Source organism: Glycine soja, chromosome 10 (assembly GCF_004193775.1).
Source record: "Glycine soja cultivar W05 chromosome 10, ASM419377v2, whole genome shotgun sequence".
In the NCBI taxonomy this organism is placed as follows: Eukaryota; Viridiplantae; Streptophyta; class Magnoliopsida; order Fabales; family Fabaceae; genus Glycine; species Glycine soja.
The window spans coordinates 35,514,052-35,538,422 of NC_041011.1; the positions used below are offsets into that span (position 1 = coordinate 35,514,052).

General features: G+C 32.5%; 2 protein-coding genes across 4 annotated transcripts; one reads left to right on the forward strand and one right to left on the reverse strand.

The window, feature by feature from the left end:
* The first annotated feature begins 862 nt into the window (after positions 1 to 862).
* Positions 863 to 1,324, forward strand: LOC114371684. The gene has a single exon (XM_028329043.1). It carries the CDS (start codon positions 863 to 865, stop codon positions 1,322 to 1,324), a length of 462 nt encoding a protein of 153 aa, XP_028184844.1.
* Positions 1,325 to 11,759: 10,435 nt separating this feature from the next.
* Positions 11,760 to 15,356, reverse strand: LOC114369892 (GATA transcription factor 1-like). Of its 3 annotated transcripts, none has more exons than XM_028327165.1 (3): positions 15,241 to 15,356; positions 13,771 to 13,943; positions 11,760 to 13,005 (listed from the first exon to the last, which is right to left on the reverse strand). In XM_028327165.1, exons 2-3 carry the CDS (start codon positions 13,939 to 13,941, stop codon positions 12,439 to 12,441), a joined length of 738 nt encoding a protein of 245 aa, XP_028182966.1. In that variant the 5' UTR covers positions 13,942 to 13,943; positions 15,241 to 15,356; the 3' UTR covers positions 11,760 to 12,438. The 3 variants fall into 3 exon arrangements, with proteins under 3 accessions (XP_028182966.1, XP_028182967.1, XP_028182965.1); XM_028327166.1 differs by lacking the exon at positions 15,241 to 15,356 and adding an exon at positions 14,248 to 14,905; XM_028327164.1 differs by lacking the exon at positions 15,241 to 15,356 and adding an exon at positions 14,135 to 14,219.
* Between the last annotated feature and the right edge of the window lie 9,015 nt (positions 15,357 to 24,371).

Genomic DNA, 24,371 nt, shown 5'->3' on the forward strand with positions numbered 1-24,371 from the left:
ATATATATATATATATATATATTGTTTATATGAATCAATAATAAGGCAATGGTCTTTTGTCTTATATGAATAATTTATTGTTTTTTGCCAACTATTTTTCCTTCATGAATCGGTGACAGGCTGATAGTTTATGATGTTCTTGTGGTTAGTATAAATTTGTGATAGTACTGTGGTATGTTCGTTTCAGATGCGTAATTAGTTTACCATGATGTTGTTTTCAAATATTTACTGCTATCATATTTGGGTACAAATTTAACCATTATGGATCATTTCCATTTATTTGCGTGTCCTGTAATATTAATTAAATTGATTGAACCATTATGTTGCCAAAGTAACCTCTATTGTGTAAATTGATTTAATTAAATTACATGGATGTGAGTATGGAATTATTTATGCGAATTGTGTTCGGCCCAAAGGAAGACACAATTTGGCCTAATAATAACATACTTGTGATGATAAATATGTGACAATTATAAAGTTTATTTTTAGAATAATAGTTGGTCCAAAAAAAGGCTATTATTTGACAGAACTAATTGTCAATATTTGATCATTCCGTTGAGAGTACCAATTACAAATTAATTCCTCTGTCCAAAGACTAGAATTAATGTTGTGCTGGGTATCTTGTGATGGATCTGTTATGGGAAATATTTGCATGTCTTGTTATATATACTTTATAGGACTTGCTTGATTATTTGTGAACATGTTATTAATTTTTGTTCTCTATTTAATTAATATTTCCAGTGCTGCAAATGTTACTGCCCAAGTGAATTCTATCCCAATGCTGAATGGGACAAATTTTAAGGTTTGGAAGGAAGCCGTAGAAATTGTTCTTGGCTGTATGTAATTGGACTTGGCACTGAGGATGGAACGACCCATTTCCACTCCAGAAACCTCTAATGAGGTAAACATTGAGAAGTGGGATTGGTACAACCGAATGTGTCTTATGATCATGAAACGCTCTATTCCAAAGACGTTTCGAGACTATATTTATGAGGGTCAAAGTGCAAAGAAATTCCTTGAGAAAATTGAGCAATACTTTGCCAAAAATGAAAAAGTAGAAAGGAGTAACCTTTTAGCTAAACTCATCTCCATGAAGTATAAAGGCAAAGGGAACATAAGGGAGTACATTATGGAGATGTCCAATCTCGCATCAAAACTCAAGTCATTTAAGTTAGAGCTTGGTGAAGACCTGCTCGTGCACTTGGTTTTGATCTCGCTTCCTGCACACTTTGGGCAATTCAAAGGGAACTATAACACTCAAAAGGACAAATGGTCCCTCAATGAGCTTATATCTCACTGTATGCAAGAGGAGGAGAGGCTGTAGAGAGATAGGACTGAAAGTGCTCACTTGACTTCAACCTCTCAAAATAAGAAAAGGAAGAAGACTAAGGGTGTTGCGGAAGGGACTTCTCAGCAAAAGAAACAAAAGAAGGATGAGGAATTTACCTGTTACTTCTGCAAGAAGTCGGGACACATGAAGAAAGAGTGTCCCACATATGCTGCATGGCGTGTGAAAAAAGGTAAATTTCTTACTCTAGTTTGTTCTAAAGTTAATTTGACTTTTGTACCTAAAGATACTTGGTGGGTAGATTCTTGTGCTACTACTCACATAAGTATGACTATGCAAGGTTGCCTGTGGAGCCGACCGCCAAGTGATGATGAAAGGTTCATCTTTGTGGGTGATGGCAAGAAGGTTGCAGTGGAAGATATTGGAACTTTTAGATTAGAATTAAAAACTGGATTTTATTTGGATTTATTTGAGACTTTTGTTGTACCATCTTTTAGACGTAATTTGATTTATATTTCTAGTTTGGACAAATTTAGATTTTCTTGTTCATTTGGAAATAATAAAGTTAGTCTCTACCAAAATTCAAATATGGTTGGTTGTGGTTCTTTAATTGATAATTTTTGCATGCTTGATGTTGTTAGTTCCTATAATGAAATAATGCAAATAAGTTCACGTGGTACAAAATGAAAGTTGAATGAGAATTCAGCCACCTTATGGCATAAACATTTAGGCCATATCTCTAAACAGAGAATTCAGAGACTTGTGTTGGATGAAATTCTTGACCCTTTGGATTTATCGGACTTTGAGGTCTGTGTTGAATGCATAAAGGGAAAATGAACAAACATAAGGAAATTAGGTGTCGAAAGAGCTAAAAACATCTTAGAACTAGTGCATACAGACATTTGTGGTCTTTTTCCTACAACTTCTTGGAATGGACAACAATATTTCATTACGCTCATAGATGACTACTCTAGATATGGTTGCCTATATTTGATACATGAGAAGTCCCAATCCCTAGATGTTTTTAAGACTTTCAAGGCTGAGGTTGAACTTCAACTTGGAAAGAAAATTAAGGCTGTCAAATCTGACCATGGTGGTGAGTACTATGGCAGATATGATGGATCAGGAGAACAACGTCCAAGACCTTTTGCACTTTTCCTCAAAGAGTGTGAAATTGTTCCGCAATACACTATGTCGGGCAAACCTAGCATGAATGGTGTAGCAGAATGAAGAAACCGAACTCTTAAGGATATGGTGAGAAGTATGATTAGTCATTCTTCTTTGCCAGAGTCACTTTGGTGAGAAGCCTTAAAGACCGCAGTTTACATCCTTAATAGGGTTCCAAGTAAAGTAGTTAACAAAACCCCTTATGAACTTTGGACTGGTAAAAGGCCAAGCATTAAACATTTTCATATTTGGGGTTGTCCGATTGAGGCACGGCCTTATAGGCCACATGAAATAAAGCTGAACTCAAGAACAATTAGCTGCTATTTTGTTGGTTATGCTGAACATAAGGAATGTTGTCTTTGAGGAAGTTGAGTTTGGGAAGGAAGAGAACATAAGGAATGTTGTCTTTGAGGAAGAACATGTTATTTACAGTGATCAAGTCCTTGTACCTATTACTGTTCAAGACACAACTCCAGTAATAGACGACAATGTTCAAATTATTAACATTGTTCCAGAACAAGACAACAATGAGGTTCTCCCTCAAATACCTTTAGAGCAACCTCAACAACCTCAAGAAGTGCGATTAAGGAGATCCATTAGAGAGAGGAGAAGTGAAATCTCAAATGATTATATAATATTTCTCCAAGAACATGAGGATGGCGTTGGTTTAACAGAAGATGATCCAATCAACTTTTGTCAAGCTATGCATAGTTCTAACTCTCAAAAATGGATTGACGCCATGAAGGATGAGATGAAGTCTATGAAAGACAATGAAGTTTAGGATCTAGTCGAATTGCCTGAAGGTGTGAAACCTATTGGTTGTAAATGGATATTTAAAACCAAGAAGGATTCAAAGGGTAATATCGAGAGATATAAGGCTCGTCTAGTTGCTAAAGGCTTTACTCAAAAGGAAGGCATTGACTATAAAGAAACCTTTTCTCCCATATCTTCAAAGGATTCTTTTAGAACTACAATGGCACCGGTAGCTCATTTTGACTTAGAGCTACATCAGATGGATGTCAAGACTGCGTTTCTAAATGGTGACATTGAAGAAACGATTTATATGGTGCAACCAAAAAACTTTGTGTTAGGTGACTCAAAGTCCATGGTATGCAAACTAAAGAAATCCATCTATGGTCTCAAACAGGCTTCCCGTCAATGGTATTACAAGTTCCATTAAGTCATTACCTCATATGGTTTTGAGGCAAATGTAGTTGATGGTTGTGTATATCATAAGTTCAGTGGGAGTAAATACATATTATTGGTATTATATGTCGATGATATACTGCTTGCTAGTAGAGATAATAGCTTCTTATAGAAGACCAAGAGATTTCTGACAAAAAATTTTGAAATGAAAGATCTTGGGGAAGCTTCTTTTGTGTTAGGTATTAAGATACTACGAGATTGCTCTCAAGGTATCCTAAGGTTGTCACAAGAGAGTTATATCGATAAAGTACTTGATAGATTCGACATGAAAGATAGTAAACCAGGAGATACCCCAATAGCTAAAGAAGACAAATTCAGTCTCAAACAATGCCCCCAATAATAACCTTGAAAGAACTGAGATGCAGAAGATTCCATATGCGTCAGCAGTAGGAAGTCTGGCGTATGCTCAAGTTTGTACTCCTCTCGACATAACATTTGTCATAGGAGTTCTGGGCAGATACTTGAGTAATCCTGGATTGCAGCATTGGAAGGCAGTGAAATGTGTAATGCATTGCTTGAAGAGAACAAAAAGTTACATGCTCACTTATCAGAAGTCTGACAATTTGGAGATCATCGAGTACTCAAACTCTGATTTTGCTGGATGTCAAGACAGCAAACGCTCCACTTCTGGATACATATATATGTTGGCTGGAGGAGCTATCTCTTGGAAGTTTGATTAACAGACTCTTATAGCTTCTTCAACCATGGCTATGGAGTTCATTGCTTGTTTTGAGGCATCTAATCACGGGATATGGCTGCGAAACTTTGTCACTAGTTTGCGTGTGGTCGATGGCATTGAAAGACCATTGAAAATTTATTGTGACAATAACTTTGTAATTCTTTACTCCAACAACAATAAGAGTACAACCAAGTCAAAATTCATTGACATCAAGTTTCTGGTTGTTAAGGAAAGAGTTCAGAATAGGCAGATTTCCATAGAACATATAGGGACTGATTCCATGCTAGCTGACCCACTTACTAAAGGTTTGGTACCTAGAGTTTTTCATGAGTACACAGTTCATATGGGTGTAGTTCCTAACAGTACCTTAGTTTAGTAGGAGTCTCATTTATGTTTTATATCTTATGTTTTCCATATATTTGTATTGTTTGGATTTTCCACAAAAATAAAGTTGATGTTTATCATTCTATTATGAGCTTGTTTTGTGTGCAATATTTGTATTGCATTTTGGATTGATCTCTATAAAGAATAAAATTTGGACTAGTTGGAAATAAACATGATTAAGATCACATTGTATGTAATTTCCATGCCACTTATCCATATTTGATCTATGTCATCGAGTATGAGTAATAGTGGTGATCATTATGGCTTAGTCATGCTGAATTGTGATGAAAACTATAGTGGTTTCCTGTTGCTATATGAGATGGACCAGATTGTATAAAAGGAGTCTAAAAGTAAATAACATACGGTTGCACACCTAAAGAATTTTTTTTTATATAAATATCTAAGGTTAATATGAAGCCCAAGTGGAAGATTGTTAGGAATTTTATAATTCCTAATTAATTAATATGGACTACATATTATATTACAACATTTATATTAGTTATTTACATTTAGATGGGTTCAATATAAAGTGATCTAATTCAATGAGCCCATTAGACTGCCAACAGAAAATTGATATGAGCTTAATGAGCGGAAACCAGTTTAGCCCATTAGGGGATAATGAGAACCCTAATAGGTTAAAACCTAAGGCATGGTTATGGTCCCCAATACACCAAATCAAGAAACAGTTTCTCCTCTCCCCATCTGAATAGAAAAGGAAGGTCTCATAAGGAAGAAGGTGATTTGGTTGAGGAAGGTCATTAAACCAATTGTTCGTGACCGCTGTAAGATTCTGCTGCGTGTTGATCAAACTCTATAGATCCAGGTATTCCTTAAAACCTCTTGATAATCTGACGTAATGTGTTATGGTGCTCATTTGGTATTTTATAAGGTTTATTAAAACTCATTAAATTGGAATTCACATATTTAGTTAAGCCATTTTTTATATATAATTTAGGCCATTAGCCATAATTATAACTGTAGAAGCATAGTGGGGTTTTCTCATAGTTGAATTTAACTGGAGGTTTTCTCATAGATGAATTTCTACTTTACTTTTACATCATGTATGCTTTCGCTTCTTAAATTTTAAAAAAATAGCATTTCTAGAATCCTATGCGATGCTAAGGTTTTGATATAGTTTATGAATAATTGTTTTAAGTTCCTTAAGTTTACCATTTTATCATCAGAATAACAAGATTATGCTCTCAATTTCAGTTTGAAATTGTGATCGAAAATTAGGGCATGGTATTTATCATGTTAACATACATAGATTTGTCAAGTTAATTCATCATGGTAGTTTGATTGTTTGAGAAATGATGGTAAATGTATAGTGGTTTGTCAACTCTATAGCGGCATTTGGGATCAAGTTGCTAGCATTTTATTTTCTTCCTCACCTTTTGTTTGCAGGGAGAAGATATAATAGATGTGATACCATGGGAAGAGTGGTGGGACTTTAAATTGGATAAAGATGATTCCATTCCCTATATTGTTTTGCTTCCATTGCATCCTACTTTGCGTGCCAAGTTTAATGAGACTATTGCATGGGAGTATGCACTGAGCATGGCAGGAAAATCATATGGTTACCATAACATGATCTTCAGTTGGATAGACACTTTAAATGAAAACTATCCACCCCCCTTGGATGCTAATGTGGTATTACTTTAATCAATTGTTCTACTTGAATTTCAATATATCTATGCTAACATATTAATTCCTTATCAAGAGAGGATTCTGAAAATTATTTATGCAATAATTGTTATAATACTATTTTTTTCAATGCATGTTTATTCATGCGACTTAGAATATGTTATGGTAGAAGGATAGAATAAAAAGTAGTTGGGATTAGTTAAATACAAATGTTTTTATATTATTAATCAGTCAATCATAAAATTTTGTATCATTAATCAATCATAAATTTTTGTATTAATTCAATATTTAACAAATGTTTTTAGAAGTTTTTTTATCATTAATCAATCATAAATTTTTTCAATATTTCTTATAAAATAATTATTATAAAAAATAATAAATTTATCATATATGATAATTTTATGATTAAATAACAATATAATTTGTGCACATATTATTCATTTATTAAATTATAGTTGGAGAGGATAAAATTAACAAAGTTTATAAGTTATTTTCATTCAATTTAAAAGAGTATATAAATATATAAAAAAAAAGTATAGTTTGCTAAGGCCTTCAAATACCACAAGACCTTCTAATACCATGGGATGAACTCTTTATCTCCTTATATTTTCTTTTGCTATAAATATATTTTTTAAAATTTGATAATATTTTTTGAATCCCATCAAAAAATAATTTTTTTACTAGTCCTTCATATTTTTGAAATTTTATTTTTAGTTTCTCTCATTCTTTATGTTTATGGTACTACAATTTATTTAAAGTGATTTCTCATCATTAAAAATATTTTTTTATGATTTAATCTACATAGTATATATATAAAAGAGTAGTATATGTGTAAAGATTATAGTTTGCTGGTGTAGAAGCAAAGCTTCATGATGAATCAAGAGTGATTCAAAGATGTTTTGATGATAACAAAAGATGATGACAAAGGTGATGACAAAAAGCTCAAAGGTCAATCAAAGAATGAGTTCAAAATATTCAAGATAGAATCAAGAACACTTCAAGATTCAAGAGGAAAGTTGATTTCAAGAATCAAGAATCAAGATTCAAGAGATCAAGATTTCAAGAATCAAGATTCAAGAGATCAAGATTCAAGACTCAAGATTCAAGAATCAAGAGAATGCTTAATCAAGATAAGTATGAAAAGGTTTTCTCAAAAATTGAGTAGCACATGGTTTTTTCTCAAAACATGTTTACCAAAGAGTTTTTACTCTCTGGTAATCGATTACCAGATTGTTGTAATCGATTACCAGTAGCAAAATGGATTTGAAAAAGTTTTCAAACTGAATTTACAACGTTGCAATTAATTTCAAAAAGCTTTAATCGATTACAATGTTTTGGTAATCGATTATCAGTGCTTTTGAACGTTGAAATTCAAATTCAAATGTAAAGAGTCACATCCTTTCACATAAAAGTTTTGTGTAATCGATTACACTAATTTGGTAATCGATTACCAGTGATTGTTTCTGAATAAATCAAAAGATGTAACTCTTCAAATGGTTTTTGACTTTTTCAAATTGGTTTTAAGTTTTTCTAAAAGATATAACTCTTCTAAATGATCCTCTTGGCCAGACATGAAGAGTCTATAAAAGCAAGGCTTTGATTTGCTTTTCAATATACTTTTCCAATCAATCTATTACAATTCTTTACAAGCCTTGAATCTCTTTGAAATTCTTCTTCTTCTTCTTCTTTGTGCCAAAAGCTTTCCAAAGTTTTCTGGTTTTCTAAACCTTGAAAACTTGTGTTATTCATTCTTTTCATCTCTTCTCCCTTTGTCAAAAAGAATTCGTCAAGGACTAACCACCTAAATTCTTTTTATGTCTCTCTTCTCCCTTTTCCAAAAGAACAAAGGACTAACCGCCTGAATTCTTTTGTGTCTCCCTTCTCCCTTGTCAAAGAATTCAAAACGACACAGTCTGAGAATTCTTTTGATTCTTCCCTTTCCCTTATACAAAAGTATTAAAAGGACTAACCGCATGAGAATTCTTTTGTATCCCCATTCACAAAGTATCAAAGGTTTAACCGCCTGATATCTTTGTCTTAACACATTGGAGGATACATCCTTTGTGGTACAAGTAGAGGGTACATCTACTTGGGTTTGACTGAGAACAAGAGAGGATACATCTCTTGTGGATCAGTTCTAGTGGAGGGTACATCCACTAGGGTTTCAAAGAGAACAAGGGAGGGTACATCCCTTATGGATCTTTGCTTGTAAAAGGATTTTTACAAGGTTGAAAGAAATCTTAAGGATCGCAGGTCACTTGAGGACTGGATGTAGGCATGGGTTGTTGCCGAACCAGTATAAAAACTCTTGTGTGTTTGTTTCCTTCTTTCCTACTTTTTTACTTTCCGCTGTGCATTTAATTTCCATTTTTACTTTATGTTAAAGTTTCTCTTCTACTCCTCATTCTCTTAATAATTTAGTAAAAGTCTTAGAAGAATAATTTTTAATTAGTAAAGGTTTAGAAATAATTAATTCAACCCCTCCTTCTTAATTATTCTGAGGCCACTCGATCCAACAGCTGGAACCTTCTAATACCACGAGATAACCTCCTTATCTAAGGCCAGATACAAAATATAATAATTGCTACATCAGTTTTAGTATTATAATAAATCTTATATGAAAGTTAATTCAAAATTTTTATTTATGTAAAATTTTTTGTATCATTAATCAATCATAAATTTTTTCAGTATAACTTATAAAATAATTATTATAAAAAATAAGAAATTTATCATATATACTAATTTTGTGATTAAATAACAATATAATTTATGCACATGTTATTCATTTATTAAATTATAGTTGAAGGGGGTAAAATTATCAAAATTTATGAGTTATTTTTATTCATTGTTTAAATAAACAAATTGTTCGTCCAATTATATGTTTCAATTATTCTATATTATTGACTATAATATCCGACTCTTTTTATGAAAGTAGAATGGAGATGTCAATTTTTTTGTTAGTAATAGATAATATCCGACTCTTTTTATTCACCAAAAATTAGTTTAAAAAAATACAAATTAAGTTTTATACTTTTCCTTGTATTTTTTATATTTTTTTAACATATTTTACTTTTTAATATAAGTACAATTTCACTAAAAAAAAAAAAAAGTGGAACGACGGGTTCTTGCACGGTACTAGTACATATAATAAAAGTAGTCATCTTGGACAAGTGTCAAAATTTTTTTTGCCACATGTCAACATTCTATCAATCCTTTTAAAACAAATTCTCTCAATTTTCTCATTTTTTACTTTTTTTTCTTTTTCTTTTTACATTTTTTATTTTATGTTGTTTTTTCTTTTAAGTCTTTTCTTTTTTTTCTTCTACATTTTAAATTTTTTAAATATATTTATATATTATTTCAATACTTATTATATATATTTTATATATATAATTATATTAATTAGTACCACAAAATAATATTTCAACTAAATATTTAAATAAAATTGCAATGATCTATTTAAATATTTTAATATTTTTTATATAAATGTATATTACATACTATTGATCAATATCAAACAAATTAGAAGGGATGAAAACAAATAATTATCAAATAAGATAGTTTATAATAAAAAAATTATATTATAATGATATTAAAAAAACGTTAAAGATATAGGAACAAAAACAAAAAATTAAAAATTCAACTTTTAGTATTTGAAAAAGTAATTATAATAATTATAGAATAAATAAAAAAATTTCACAACACATTCTTGCAAAGAAATAAGAAACTTAAGTTTCTGATTATGGATTAATATGCATGAATTTATAGTTGTGCATTGCAAGGATAAATTTAAGATTTAAATATATTTTTAATCTTTGTAATTTAATGTTTTTATTTTTTTCTTGTAAAATTATTTTTTTATTTTTAATCCTTATAATTTAATGTTTATATATATGTTTATATATATATATATATATATATATATATATATATATATATATATATATCAACTTATTAGTATGCACGTCGTTTTAAAACATGCACAAAAATCAATGTGGCCCGTGCAATAGCATGCACACCCTACTAGTTGGAAAAATTGGAAAGGTTGAAGATGAGATAATGAATGGAGAAAAATAGAACCAGCCAACCAGGGTGGTAAATTGAGTGTCTATTTTGATAGGCGTTAATAAAATTTACTTGGAAGTGATCTGTTTTATATTTAAATGTTTGATTATAAAATAAAATTAGGAATAAGATACACTACAAATAAATAAATTTAATATAGAAGTTTGTTAAAGTTGCTTTAAGATAGAATCAATTTTGATTATTGTTTAAGGTAAAATCAAACTTATGAAAATATATCTAAAATTAATTCTAAATTCAAAATCAATTCTTCAACCTTAAATCAAACACGAACAGATTCACCCTTCTCCCATCATTCACCCTCTTCTCTCCATCTTCCGCTTCCTATCATCCTTGCGTTGCTGCCACAACCTTCTCCACCTCCAGATTCAGTTGTATTCCATAATTACTCAATCTAAAATTATGAAGGCCATTTGGACTATAGCTCTCTCACTTTCAGAAACAAAATTGGTCATTTACCTCGATAACTAATAAACTAATTTGAAATTTAAAAATCTGTTTAAGAATAATAAAGAAATACCCCTATTTTCTATTTGGTGCAGATGTTTTGTTAGACTTGTTTATTCTTTAGCTACTCTCCGAACCATTCACTAATTGTTATAAAAAAAAAAAAAAAAAAACCCCACTAATTTCTTCCGGACACCAAGTTTTTTGTTTTAAGATCAGACTCCATCAAGTTAAACTCCCCTTAAAAATGGAATTACAGTAAAAAAAAATTCTTTCTAGATAAAAATTGTTGAAAGAAGTCAAATTTTATGTCTTACTCAAAATAAAAATAAAAAAATGCCACAGACAAGCACTGTAGTATCTGTCTTTCTGCTATTGTAATAAGCATTTTAGCATTCTAAAAGTTAAAAATAAGACTTTAGTTTATTCAACAACAAAAAAATATTTTGTTTTCTATTTTATTTGGCAGGAAAAAGGGAAGTTACATACCTCCACCAACACCAAGGTCATAGCAAACCCTATCTTTTTGCACACAAGAAATGGTGCAGAGGCAATTACCAAGCCCAAAATAATATTGCATTTAGCAATGAGGTAGAAGTATTAAGAACAAGGCATCATTGGAATTGCATTGAACGAAAATTCCATCATGCCTGATTGAGAAGCATCAAAAGTTGGCCATGCAAGCCCCCATGACGGTTCCATCCCCATCTAGTGGTAGGTAATTCTTATTTTGTGCCACAATTTTTCACATTGTCATACATGATAAAACAAACAAATCTATTATTCTGTAAATTCAATGTTTTCTAGAAGACAATGTACAAATCTGCATTGTAATATCCATTCACAAATCACAACACAATATAAAGGATCAAACATATAAGAGCAACTTGCAAGTTATAACCAAAAATGAACTGTATCCATGTTTGCAGTTGTAACCAAGACAATGAGACAAAAAGATTACATGCAGCCACCAATTAGTCAAGGCTTGATTAATACAAATTTTGTTGCATACATCTTGAGCTCCTTAGAAGGAGGATCAAATAATAAAGAACATACCTGTCTCTACATCTAAAGATAAGACAGCATTTTATCTTTTCTTCCTTCAAATACATGAATGATGTCATCACTCCTTGAATGGAGTCATAATTCCTCAACAATCAACTACACCACTACTGTCATAAAAGTTTAGAATTAGTTCAGATAAGCATCAGAGCTTCTCTCTGGAAAAGGGACCATAATCATCATTCCAGCAACTTACCTTCTCCCACATCTCCAATCACACTACATGTTACAACCATAAAAAAATAGCCAAATCAAAAGATCCCAAATTGGCTCCTTCTTTTAAGCATAACAAAGACAAATGATTAAGACCTCCCTAAATTCATTTTCAATCAAGAATTTTCACTGCCCCGTCTAAAACCATCCCATAGCAAAAATGGACGAAAAATTAAATTAGAATAAATCAAAATCGAAAAGAAAATCAAATCTCTAAGTCCTAGCATGCTGAATGCTAAAAATACTGCTCACTACTACTTTGCATTTATCCCATTCCCATTTGCTTCTGCCTCCTCATCTCTACTATCTTCCTGTGGGAATTAGAATGCAAATCACTATGAAAAGTTGGGCTACTTGCAGGACGGTATTCAGGCACAAGCCGCCCAGACTTGAACCTAACCCCACATGCATTACAAAGTGTTTTTGGACCAGAGGGACCTGCCCGCCATTGTGGAGTTTTTTCAGCTCCACAGTGCTGACATTTTCTACCGATGGATGAGATTTTCATCCCTTCATCTGCTTTGGAAGTTCCATTACTTGGCTGTCTCCACCAGACTTGCTGACTAGAATTCTCAGCAAGGCCAGGGCGATGCCTACTGCGACTCTTGCTCCGTGCACGGACTGGGACCTTCAGGTGATCACAGCTGTTTAGGAGGGAAATACTGTTAGTGCTGTTATTACTGTTGCTACTGCCTGTGCTACACTCAAGTACTGGGGCTGATTTTTGGTTCTTGATTGTGCCGGGTTGAATAGATGATAGGTCGACAAACGTTTCAACAGAAGGAAATGCATCTTTGTTGGATAGCCATTCAAGCTCCTCTTCTGCAAACTCCTGGAACATGAAAATAGGGCCATGTTAAACTTTGTAAGTATAGTAAAGAAAAAAGGGGTTTTCAAGTCAACACAAGCATCAGATCCATACAACTAGTCATGGATGAACAACCTATGGATCAAAAAAATAATGTCCACACTGTTTAATTTTCTTCTGAACTGAGGAATGCATGGTTCCACAATATGGAAACCTTGGAACCATAGTGATCATCACAAGTGTATGAAAAAGCAGAATATACTGTCCATTTACAAAACTAGGATTTCCAATACATTGATGCCAATAGAAAAATAAGTAAGAATCTGTCAGCAACATTAAATATAAGAGGACAATGTCCCCATCTTCAGTGAACATGCACAGAGAAAAACTTAAGTTTCACCAACTGTTTTAAAATTTCAGAGAACCCAGAGCTATTCAGATAAATAGCACTAGTATATGATCACCACAATAAGAGTCTACCAGGCAAACTTCTCCTGCAACAAAAGCTGCACCCTTATAAAACAAGTTGAAAGCCAATTAGAATTTATTCTCACTAAAAGATACCCCATATATCTTCTTCAATTCACTCACACAAGCCAGCCCAGTTCAAATTCCAATTTCAGATGTTTCCAACCAAGCCATAATTCACAAATGTTTTTCTTATTGTTTCTCTTACTGTAATCACAGAAGCACTAACAAGTCATAACTCATTCAAAAATCAATATTCTCTATTTTCTCAAGGCCTCATAATTATTCCTAAAAAGGTGAAAATGGGAATATCAAACTTACAGAAAATGAATGGTTTGGATCAACCTGGACCAATGGGTTAAACAATGATGGGCCGGCGCATTTTGAGTTAAGTGAAGGACAGGCTTTCCTAGGTTTGTCATCGTAATCATCTTCCTCGCCTATGTCTGATGAAAAATCCAAGAGGTCATCCACAGAACCAATGGTTTCCATCCCTGGAAAGAAAGACATGTTGAAGTTTAAAAATGCATTTATAGCGAGTTAAAGAATGGATAGAGATGTGTAAACAAAATACACAAAACAGTGAAGGGAAGAGAGTGCCACACAAATATGTGGTGTAAGAAAGTACAAATTTCTCAATGATTAAATGACAAAATTAAAGCCACAAAGTAGCATCAAGTCATACTAGACAAGCTTAAGAAGTCATGTTTGCACATATTGAATGTTGAGAATGAGAGATGAGCCAGCAAGAGGCAATATTGTATCAGAAACACTCCCTAAATTAGATGATATGTTTACCTTTAATTAATTCAAGTTTAAAAGCCTCATAAAAGATACGATTGTAAGGTAAATATTTGACCACGGAGCTCCCTTTCTAGAACTTTTTGTGAGCGATGAGCTGTTTTAAAAGGTTTAAGGTTTTAAAAAACAGTTTGTGACTGTGATTTTGGCCACAATGTCAAGGTTTTTGAGTGTCCGCCACTATAATTGTGACCCCATCAGTGACCCCATCAGTCTCATTTATCCACAATTTCCTGCCACAATTTCCTGCAATATCAAGAAATGCGACAAAAACAAGGAGACTATATTTTGTGGAAGTTTGCATTGCTTGCCATCCTTTGCAGAATCGAAGGCCACATAAGGCTCTTTTATCTGGCATGTGTCACGTCAGGCGCTAATTCAGGACAAATTTCACATGTTTTCTTACAATTTTTTACTTTTGCTTTCTCCTTATGAAGTATGGACATAGGACCAATTCTTGCTAAATGCTAACTAGCTTTAGTCAACGGTTTTATTACAAATAATGGGGCTAAATTTTTATGCCAATCTGCAAGCTATGCCACTATTTGGTTTGCTGCATTTTGTGGAATGTAACACTTGTATTTTGAAGGACAATTCACTACCTCAACAATTTTGGTTTTGAACTAAGAATAGACTATTGGCTTCTATTTGGTGTAAAGCGCAAACTCTTTTGAAGAGTGCTTCTTTAGCTTTCAATTATTCCAGGGATTATGCAGGTTTTTGCCATTTCTTTTTTGTTTCAGAATAAACACAAGCTATGACAGATTTTTTATATTATATATAATAAACCTTAACCCTATGATGTAACCCTATTGAAACCCTTTCATGCAGAGGAAATCCACAACAAATTAAACATGGTAGCAACACAAGGGGAAGTAAAGATAAAAAAAGAAGAAAAAAAAAACAACAACAAGGGGTAAATAAGGGTTAGGGGAGACAAAAAAAAACACACATGGGTGAGACCCAACAGAACAAAAGACTCAGACTAACCAGCTTTTCACGTTTTGTGTACTTTGAGTTGCAGCAGCAGAGAGAGAGAGAGAAGAGAGTTGAGAGGGAGTGAGAGAACAAGAGATGGTGAGGCACGTGTAGGGATTAGGGGAAGGTTCATGCGGGGATTATTATTATTATTATTACCATTTTTTGTCCTTTTTTGTCTTTTTATTTTATCTTGTTGTCTAAATTTTTCTTTTGTGATAAATAAATTCATATAATTTTTTATAAGGAAAAAAATCATTTATAATAATGTTTCATTAAACGGTGTTCCATTTTTGAAAAAAATGATCATGAATTTTCAAACATGTTCAATTTTGCTTAATTTCGAAGAAAAAATAATTGTCTTTTTTAAAAGTTTTTTATTAAAGAAAGTTGACGAAAAAGATAATTATTTTTTCAAAAGTTAAACAAAATAGTATTTGAAATTCAAATTCAAGGTTTTTAGAATTCTTCTAAATTTGTCAAATTATTTTACTTTTTAAAATTTTCCAAAAATATCATTTTTTTTTTACAGAAAATATCATTTTTTTAATAGGTGAGAAGCGTATCTTGTGATATGGTTAAGCGTTTATGGTAAAGTTATTTCATGGCCATTTTTTGGATACATAAATTTCGGAATCAAATTCAGGATTTAAAAGTTTTGAGTATCTTTCATTTAAACAACGCATGTTGTTTATAGTAATTTCTTATTTTTTTTTGGAGTTATAAGATTATTTGGATGTTAAAAAGAAAAAAAATTATGGATTCGATTCTTCTTGTTAATAAAAAATTAATAATTAATATTTATCAATAAAAAAAACTTTCTTATTTTGTCAAAAAATTATTGTTGGGAATACAAAGAGAGAAAATGAGCATTGAACAAACATAATGTGGATAACTTTTGTTAATTGATGGATAAAAGGATTTTTTTATGTCTTAAAAAGTTTAAGGATTGCTTAACTAAATTGAAAAATTCATGGTTAATGATTATTTTTGTCCGCTGATAGCTAAAAAAATTATTTCTTATGGTTAAGGTGTATTTCTATCGGTTGATGCTTGTAATTGCAGTGTTAATTATTATCATTATAAATAGAGAAAAATCATATATAATATAAATCCCTGACCAAAATCAATCAAAATTTAAAATTATATTTTCTAGTCATTTCATTTTTTATTTACTCTTTATTTACGGTTGTAAAACCTTATCAACACTTTTAGCAAAAAGCAACCACAAAAAAAAAATTAATCAGAACGTGGCACGTAACCGTCATCGTCCCATCAAAATATGACACACGACAGTCAACATTCCTTTGTAACAGTCAACATCTAAATTTGAATTTGGGACCACATTTACGAGATTAAACATAATTGGAGGATTAAATGCGTCAATAATTTTAAAGGGGAACCAAAATCGAAATTGGAGACAACTAAGGGAACCAAAAATGCAATTTTGTTTTTTTTTCTCTCAAGGAAATGAGTATTATGCATTCCAGGTTTTGAACGATTAACTTAAAGAGGATGAATTACCCTCTATGGTAGCTTTGTCTTGGTCCAATAATTTATCTTTTGATTTGCTTGCCAAGCTCCATAATAGTACCAATAGGGGTAAGCAAGTTTTTGCCACTCGATCGAGACTTGACATAATCAAACAAAAATTTGAATGCTTAGACGGATCATATTGGGTTAATGAGTTTTCAGGTGGAAAAAACAGGATTTCAAATTTTGTAATCCATCGGTGTCCGACCCAACCAACTATATTAGCATAATATAAAAAAGAAACTTGAGCCACATGTGATTCATTTTACCCTAGCAGCTTGCTCTCCCTTTTCTTATCTCTTTTCACACAAACCCTAGTGTTGCTCTCCCTTTTCTCCCAATCACATCGATCCCCTCTTTACCTTCTCTACCCTTTCTCAGTCTCTCGTCTCTTGTCTTATTCAATCTAAGATCCCACCACCACCTTCACAACCTTTTTCGAGTTTTTTTCACTTTTCACTTTATCTCCTATGTTGTCCACCAAAGAATCCAAAGAAAATAGGTATTTGTGTTTTGAAAGTTTGTAACTTTAACAATGGAGAAGAAAATTTGTAATTTCTCTCTTTTTTGTGTTTACAGGGATTGCTTGCAGGTTCTTCTATAACTTGAAATTGTAACATTGTAAGTTCTCTTTTTATTCTCACTTGACTCTAATTGCTCCTTGTTCACTTTTATAAAGATTAGACTTTTGTTCATTTTTTGTTACTTGGTATGTGGACTCCCTTTCTCTCTGTGTGTTCTAAGTTTCATGTGTGCTTAAAAAATCAAACTTGATGATTTGGTTCTTGTTTTGACTTGATAGTTAGTTTAAAAATTAATAGTATTTTGATTGTTTTGAGAAGTTTCATATACATTTTGAAAACAATAATACAAAATGTATAATGGTTTTTCCCCTATGGTTATCTTTAATGTTTAAGATGATTGATGGATTTATTGATCTTTGGTTTCATGTTGCAGGATACTTTCAAATAGAAGATTGGGACTTTTTTCTAAATCAATAGTGTTGGAGATGTGTTAAGGAATTTTTTGAAATTCTTTAGACACTTCTTCTGTGAAAATATGTTTGAGTTGTTTCTCTTACAACAAAGCAACAACATTTTCAAAAAGTGTTAAGAAATTTCAAGTTCTTTAAGTAACATATATTGGAGCTAGTCGCAGAGAAGCAACAAAGAAATGACAGCTGATATATAACAGAAGTTCAATTTGGAAGTGCTATATTTGTGAAAAAATCATAGAAGTTCTTTTTTTTTGTAATTGTACAATAATAGAAGCATTCAACATTTTTTTTTATAAAATCTAACATTTTACCTAAGTAACTCCTTTTCATTTTACTAAGTGTTATTTTCTGTGAACTAGCTTATTTGCAATATGATAAATGCTAAGTGTTTTAAATTTCTATTTCTAATACTTTTACTTTATTTTAAGAACAATATAGTTGTGAATTCATTTCAATCCTCTCATGAAATTTCAAGGACTCAATTTCGAATCGAGTAGTTTTGTTTAGTTGCATTTTGTTTTTCTTTCCCTATGATAATTTATCATATATTTTCTTATAATTATTCTAAATTTATTATTAATTTTTGTAGGAGATTCATCTACAAAGAAAGCCAAATAGAATCATATAGCCTAACATAGAAGGACTCTATTTGTAATAAAATAGCTTTTTATTTTTTATTTATATTTTTGGCTATATAGGCATTAGGCATCAATATGCCAATTAATTTGTATTATGAGGTTAACATTGTTTTATATTTTGCTTTTGTTTTGTTTTGTTGTTTTTGGCCCAATCCGATTTAACTCGACTAACCCATAATTCGTCCAACCCAAAGGTCCAAATCAACAAAGGATGGGCTAGAAATTCCATATGTCGGTTTGAACCATATTGGGCTTTTTAGGCCCAAATCCACCGTTGTTTAGCCCTAGGTACCAATGATATTGATGCTTGGGGAAGAGACTTCGGTACCAAGTTTTAGGCTCTCATTATTGCATGGAAGAATGTTTTATTGTCATGTGTTTATCTTGTTTCATGCTAGTGCTAGTTAGCATTTTGTTTGAATTTTTAGTCTCATTTGGTACCAAATGCATTGTTCATTTTGTGCTTCATTTTGAAGGAAAGCTGAGTACCTCAATTTTATGTTGGTTTGTTTTTAGACCTTTTATAGTGTTATTGATCATGTGATTGAAGGTTCTATGTTTGTTTGAGCACTTATGCATATGAATATTTTTTTTTGGAAAGATTCTCTTGCAATCGATTGTTGTGGATGCACTCTTGAGCATAGTTGTGAAACTCGGGATGACCCGGCCGGTGGCCTAACCAGACTGGTTGCACTATTGGATCAGTCAAGCAATTGATCCGGGATGACCTAGTCAAACCCGACCAATTTGGTACCTGATGAGAATCCCAAAGCTACCCAAATACAGGGACCTATGACCAAGAGTAGGACCAAACAGTCAGAGGATATCCTCCAACAAATGGTATTAGCCATACTTGACAAGGCCCAAGTGAAGAAGGATGAAGGCCTAGAGGCACTATCAAGAATCATCTTGATTGTTGCTGAAGGCCCAAACTAATTTGAAGGCCCATGTCAAATATTTTTCTATTTTTTTTGTAATTTTAATTAAATAAAATTGGTGCCTTTTCAGCTGCACCTCAGCTACACTATATGTATTGAACTCATTTTCAAGAAAAGGGACTTTTGGCACTTTTGAGAAAATATGTGTGTATTTTGTGAGAGCTTCTCTCTGGGTTCCTTACTGAACCAATCTCAGACTTATCAAGGTTGAACCCTTGTGGCGTCTACCCTTGGCTTATCTTCCATCTCTGGAAGTGGCATCATTCGTTTCTGTGATCTGTACTAAGCGATCCGCTCCTAATAAGGATCACATCAGTACCGGATCCCAGTTGGACCAGTCTGACCCGGCTGGTTTTACGAGAGAAAAAATAGACCACCTCTACGATGTTGTTTTTATGTCTCATTATTATAAATTTTTTATTTTGGATTTTAAAATATGGATGAACTTTTCTTACTCAAATAATGTTAGTTATATACTTATATATAATAGATACATATATAATTTTAAATTTTTAATATATACCGGGTCAAACCGGACCAATTATTGACCCATCGGTTGGACCACTGACCTACTAACCCACTACCACAATCGGGTCAATGACCTGGCCGAGTTTCACAACTATGCTCTTGATAGTATGGAATGTTGCATGATACACTGATTGTGGTTAGTGGATGTTACATGACTCTTGAATGTTGCTTGAACCGTGTGAGTGGTGTGATCATGGATGTTTGAGTGCCACCATTGGGATTATAATATAACTGATGATGATACCGCAGAGACTAGAGTTGATGATGATTACATTGCAGACATCATTGATGCACAGAGAGTGTTAAGACTTTTGGCAAACGTACCAATTGTCGTTATAGGTTTCACATTTATAAAAGATTTCCTCTCCATAAGGACTCGAGTTTACTTAATTCATTTGGATAAAGGTTATCAGTTCAATAGTTATATACAAACTTAATTGAATGTCATTGGTTTTGGTTTGATTAACTAAAGACAACTTAAAGTAAAAGAATAGTAAAAATAATGGAAATAACAGAAAATACGAAAATAACATAATTCAGTGCGTCAGAGATACGTAAATCATAGAAATAATAATAACGACTTGAATTAATTCAAGAAAACATAGGATTGGATTTCATCATTCATACCCTTAGTATCCTGATAAGATTAACATATATGAATCATTTTCCAACATTACTGATGCACACATTAAATTATCCCAAGTCAATCCCTCGCACTTGGAACCTAAGAATATTGACTAAATATTGATCCCTCACATATGTAGTAAATATCCCACCATTACAATTATATTCTCGTACTTTTTGCAATCAAAATGTTATGCTATATTCCTAGCAACGTAATGTAAAGAGTAAAATCATTCAGTTCAAATTCTAAGATTACTTTTCGGTCTCACTTAAAATCTAATTTCATGACACTAGTGATCAAATAGAATCAAGCATTACGAGTAGAATGAAATTACCAATAATGAGTAGAAAATATTCATACATATATAATATCAAAAGGGATACATAAGGGTACAAAGATTACATCCAATCCTTAAGAAAAACTAACCCAGCATTACGCAGAGCACAAGACTAACAAGAGAAATGACAACGGAAGTGATCCACGATCACAACTCTGCAGCGCCTCGACTCCACTTTTCCTCTACTCCTTCTTCTTTTGTGTTTTCTCTAGTATTTGAATGTTGTTGGATTCTTTTTCTCTTCAAGCATGCATGACCATTTATAGAACACAACCAAGCAGTGCAGGGAAATTTGCCCAGGCGAGTTGTAGCTTGCCTAGGTGAATTGTGGCTTAATGGTGAAGGCATCCACTCGCCCAAGCGAGTTGCTTGCTTAGGGTTGAAGTTACTTTTTAGCCTAAGCGAGATGGATGCTAGCCTGGGCGAATTTAGGGTCAAAAACCTTCATGAAAAAACCATTTTGCCCTTCCTTTTGGCTTTGTTTCTAGATCTAACAAACAACCATTAAAACCTGCAAAATCATGGATGAATCTTTCATATTTAAACAAAAATATTAGTAAATGTACAATATATATATATATATATATATATATATAAACAACTAGATTTAAGGGTAATTTATAAGAAAACTATTACAATTAAAGGATAAGTGCTAACAATTTAATCCCAATATCAACTCCTCCCAACCTAGAATCTTGCTTGTCCTCAAGCAAAGTAAAGAAAAATTACAAATAACAATAGTATAAGTATAAAATAAATATGCTTCAAAAATTATGAACATGCTTTGTAAAGAATCAATCCCCAAACTGATCAGAACAACATTTTTCAATATGCAACAATGAGAAATGAAAGCACAAAGATGGAATTCTCATAACCAAAAATGAGATTAAGATCATTTCACATTTTGTTTCTAAAGAACATCAGAGGAAACACTGGATTCATTCAAACAGAGGAAAACATCTCAAAGGTGTATAAATCTCACACAAGCAAGTGTTTTATCTCAATTCCAATCACAGATATGTCATAAATCAATTTTGCAAGTCATTTCCCATCAAATTAAAGATAATGTGCATAATCATCATGGATCAATAGGTCTTTTTAAGGTTGGGCCTGATTTTGAAGGAAATCTTGGTTTTTCTGGATATTCAAACATACCTTGAGAATAGGAAAGCAGACATAAAAATCTAGCTAGTAACTTAAATGAATGATCACTTCCTATCCTTTTTCTTTTCAACCAAGTTATCACTTCTTTCTATTCAGATATTTACAACAACTCTATACATGATTCAGACATTTATTTATCCATAAAGAACTTGTTTTTCCTTTTCTTTTTCTCTTTTATTTTCTTTTCTATTTTTCTTTTTTGTTTCTGTTTTCCCTTAATACCCATATTAAAAACAGAATATTTACATCATATTAGCCACCAAATGATAGACATCCCCAACAAAACACCTTTGCTCTCCTAACCTAAGGTAAGGTAGGAAACTTTTATCCTAGGTTAGTGTTCCAACAAAATATCAAGTGTTTGGCTCAAAGAGCTTGCAAATGATAAAATAATATACATTGGGATAGTTGTTTGGCTAGTGGCTAAAAATGTAAAGAAAGAAAGAATGCTTAGATCATATCCATGAATCATATGTTATGACAATTAGAAATTCATGCAAAACCAACTGTAGAATATATCAATGAGAAAACTCAATGTAAAATTTGTGGTTTGAACACAGTCACTAAAGCTTAAGGCTTGTTTCCATATTCAAATCAAATCAATGTTTTGAAAGTTGTTCTTTTATCAAGTCCATGCAAAAACATCTGAATTCATTTGGTTTTTGGGAAAGTCCTTTATTGTTTTCATTCTTAATGTTTTCAAAAAAATTCTTTTGTTGTGTTCTGATAAAAAAATATGTTTCAAAAATACTGGTTATTTGATTCTTTCAAAGCATGTTATGTTCAAGGAAAAATTTCTATTTAAGTCCCAAAAAGAGTTATAATCTATAACTATACTAACAAAATATCACAACACACACAAATTAGTCAAAATAAACTAGCGTAAGTAAATAAGGTAATATAGTACCGAATTTTAATACAAAGCGATAAATAAACATAAAGACAAGTTCATGAGTTTTTGAAGATCATGGTTGAGGCACTCAGTCTCCTCCAATGAAATAATCAACTAAATCTACCATGTCTTCATTATCCTCAGTTCTTCCTCCATCTCCTTGGGCATCTCCTGGAGCATCTGCAGATCCCGCCTTCTTCTGAAAAATAGGCCTGTCTCCAAGCCATGCAAAAATGGCTCTAAACTGTTCTAGAATATGCCAAGGGTAAGGGCTAGGGTCCTGGCGATGTTAGTGCAGTGTGTAATGGTAAAAGTTGTCATTCAACTACACCTGGCCCCTATGATTTGTTATCTGCTGGTCAGCCAAATGATGCATGTATGTGTGCATATGGAGCTCCATCCTCTCCAAGTGAGTTGAGATGGACTCCAAGGATGGTGGTTAATGTGGAGGTGATAGTGGTGCATCTACTTCTGGCTGGTGTTGCTAATCCTACTCTGGTTGTTGTACCTGGCTTAGTGTTGGATCAAGTGGCCTCAGAATAATTAAGAAGGAGGGGTTGAATTAATTATTAATGTACCTTGACTAATTAAAACTTATCTTTCTTAATGTTACTAAATTTAATTAGGCTTTTACTACAAAGTTAAGAAAGTAAAGAACAATAATTGAAACTTAACCAAAAGTAAAAGAAATAATTAAAAGTGCACAACGGAAATTAAAGAGTGTAGGGAAGAAGAAGACAAACACAAGAATTTATACTGGTTCGACAACAACCCGTGCCTACATCCAGTCCCCAAGCAACCACCGGTTCTTGAGATTTCTTTTCAACCTTGTAAAATCCTTTAAAAGCAAAGATCCACAAGGGATGTACCCTTCCTTGTTCTCTTTGAACAACCAAGTGGATGTACCCTCCACTTGAACTAATCCACAAGAGATGTACCCTCTCTTGTTCTCAGTTACAGCAACACAAGTAGATGTACCCTCTACTTGTACCACAAAGGATGTACCCTCCAATGTGTTAAGACAAAGTTCTCAGGCGGTTAGTCCTTTGAAATCTTTTGTTTAAGGGAAAGGGAAGAATCAAAAGAATTCTCAAACTGTGTCCTTTTGAATTCTTTGAAAAGGGAGAAGGGAGACATAAAAGAATTCAGGCAGTTAGTCCTTTGTTCTTTTGAAAAACGGAGAAGAGAGACACAAAAAGAATTGAGGCGATTAGTCCTTGTTGAATTCTTTTTGGCAAAGGGAGAAGAGAATGAAAAGATATAACACACTTTTGTTTTCTGCAGAAGAACAAGGTTTTGAAAACATAAAACTTAGAAAACTTTTTGGAAAAGGAAGAAGAAGAGAGATGAGAAGCAAAGGTTTCAAGATTTCTCAAAAGTTGTTCAAAGAAGTTCAAAAGTTGTAGAAGTTGTTTGAATGCAAGTCAAGGTCTTGCTTTTATAGACTCTTTATGTATGGTCAAGAAAACCATTGGAAGAGTTATAACCTTG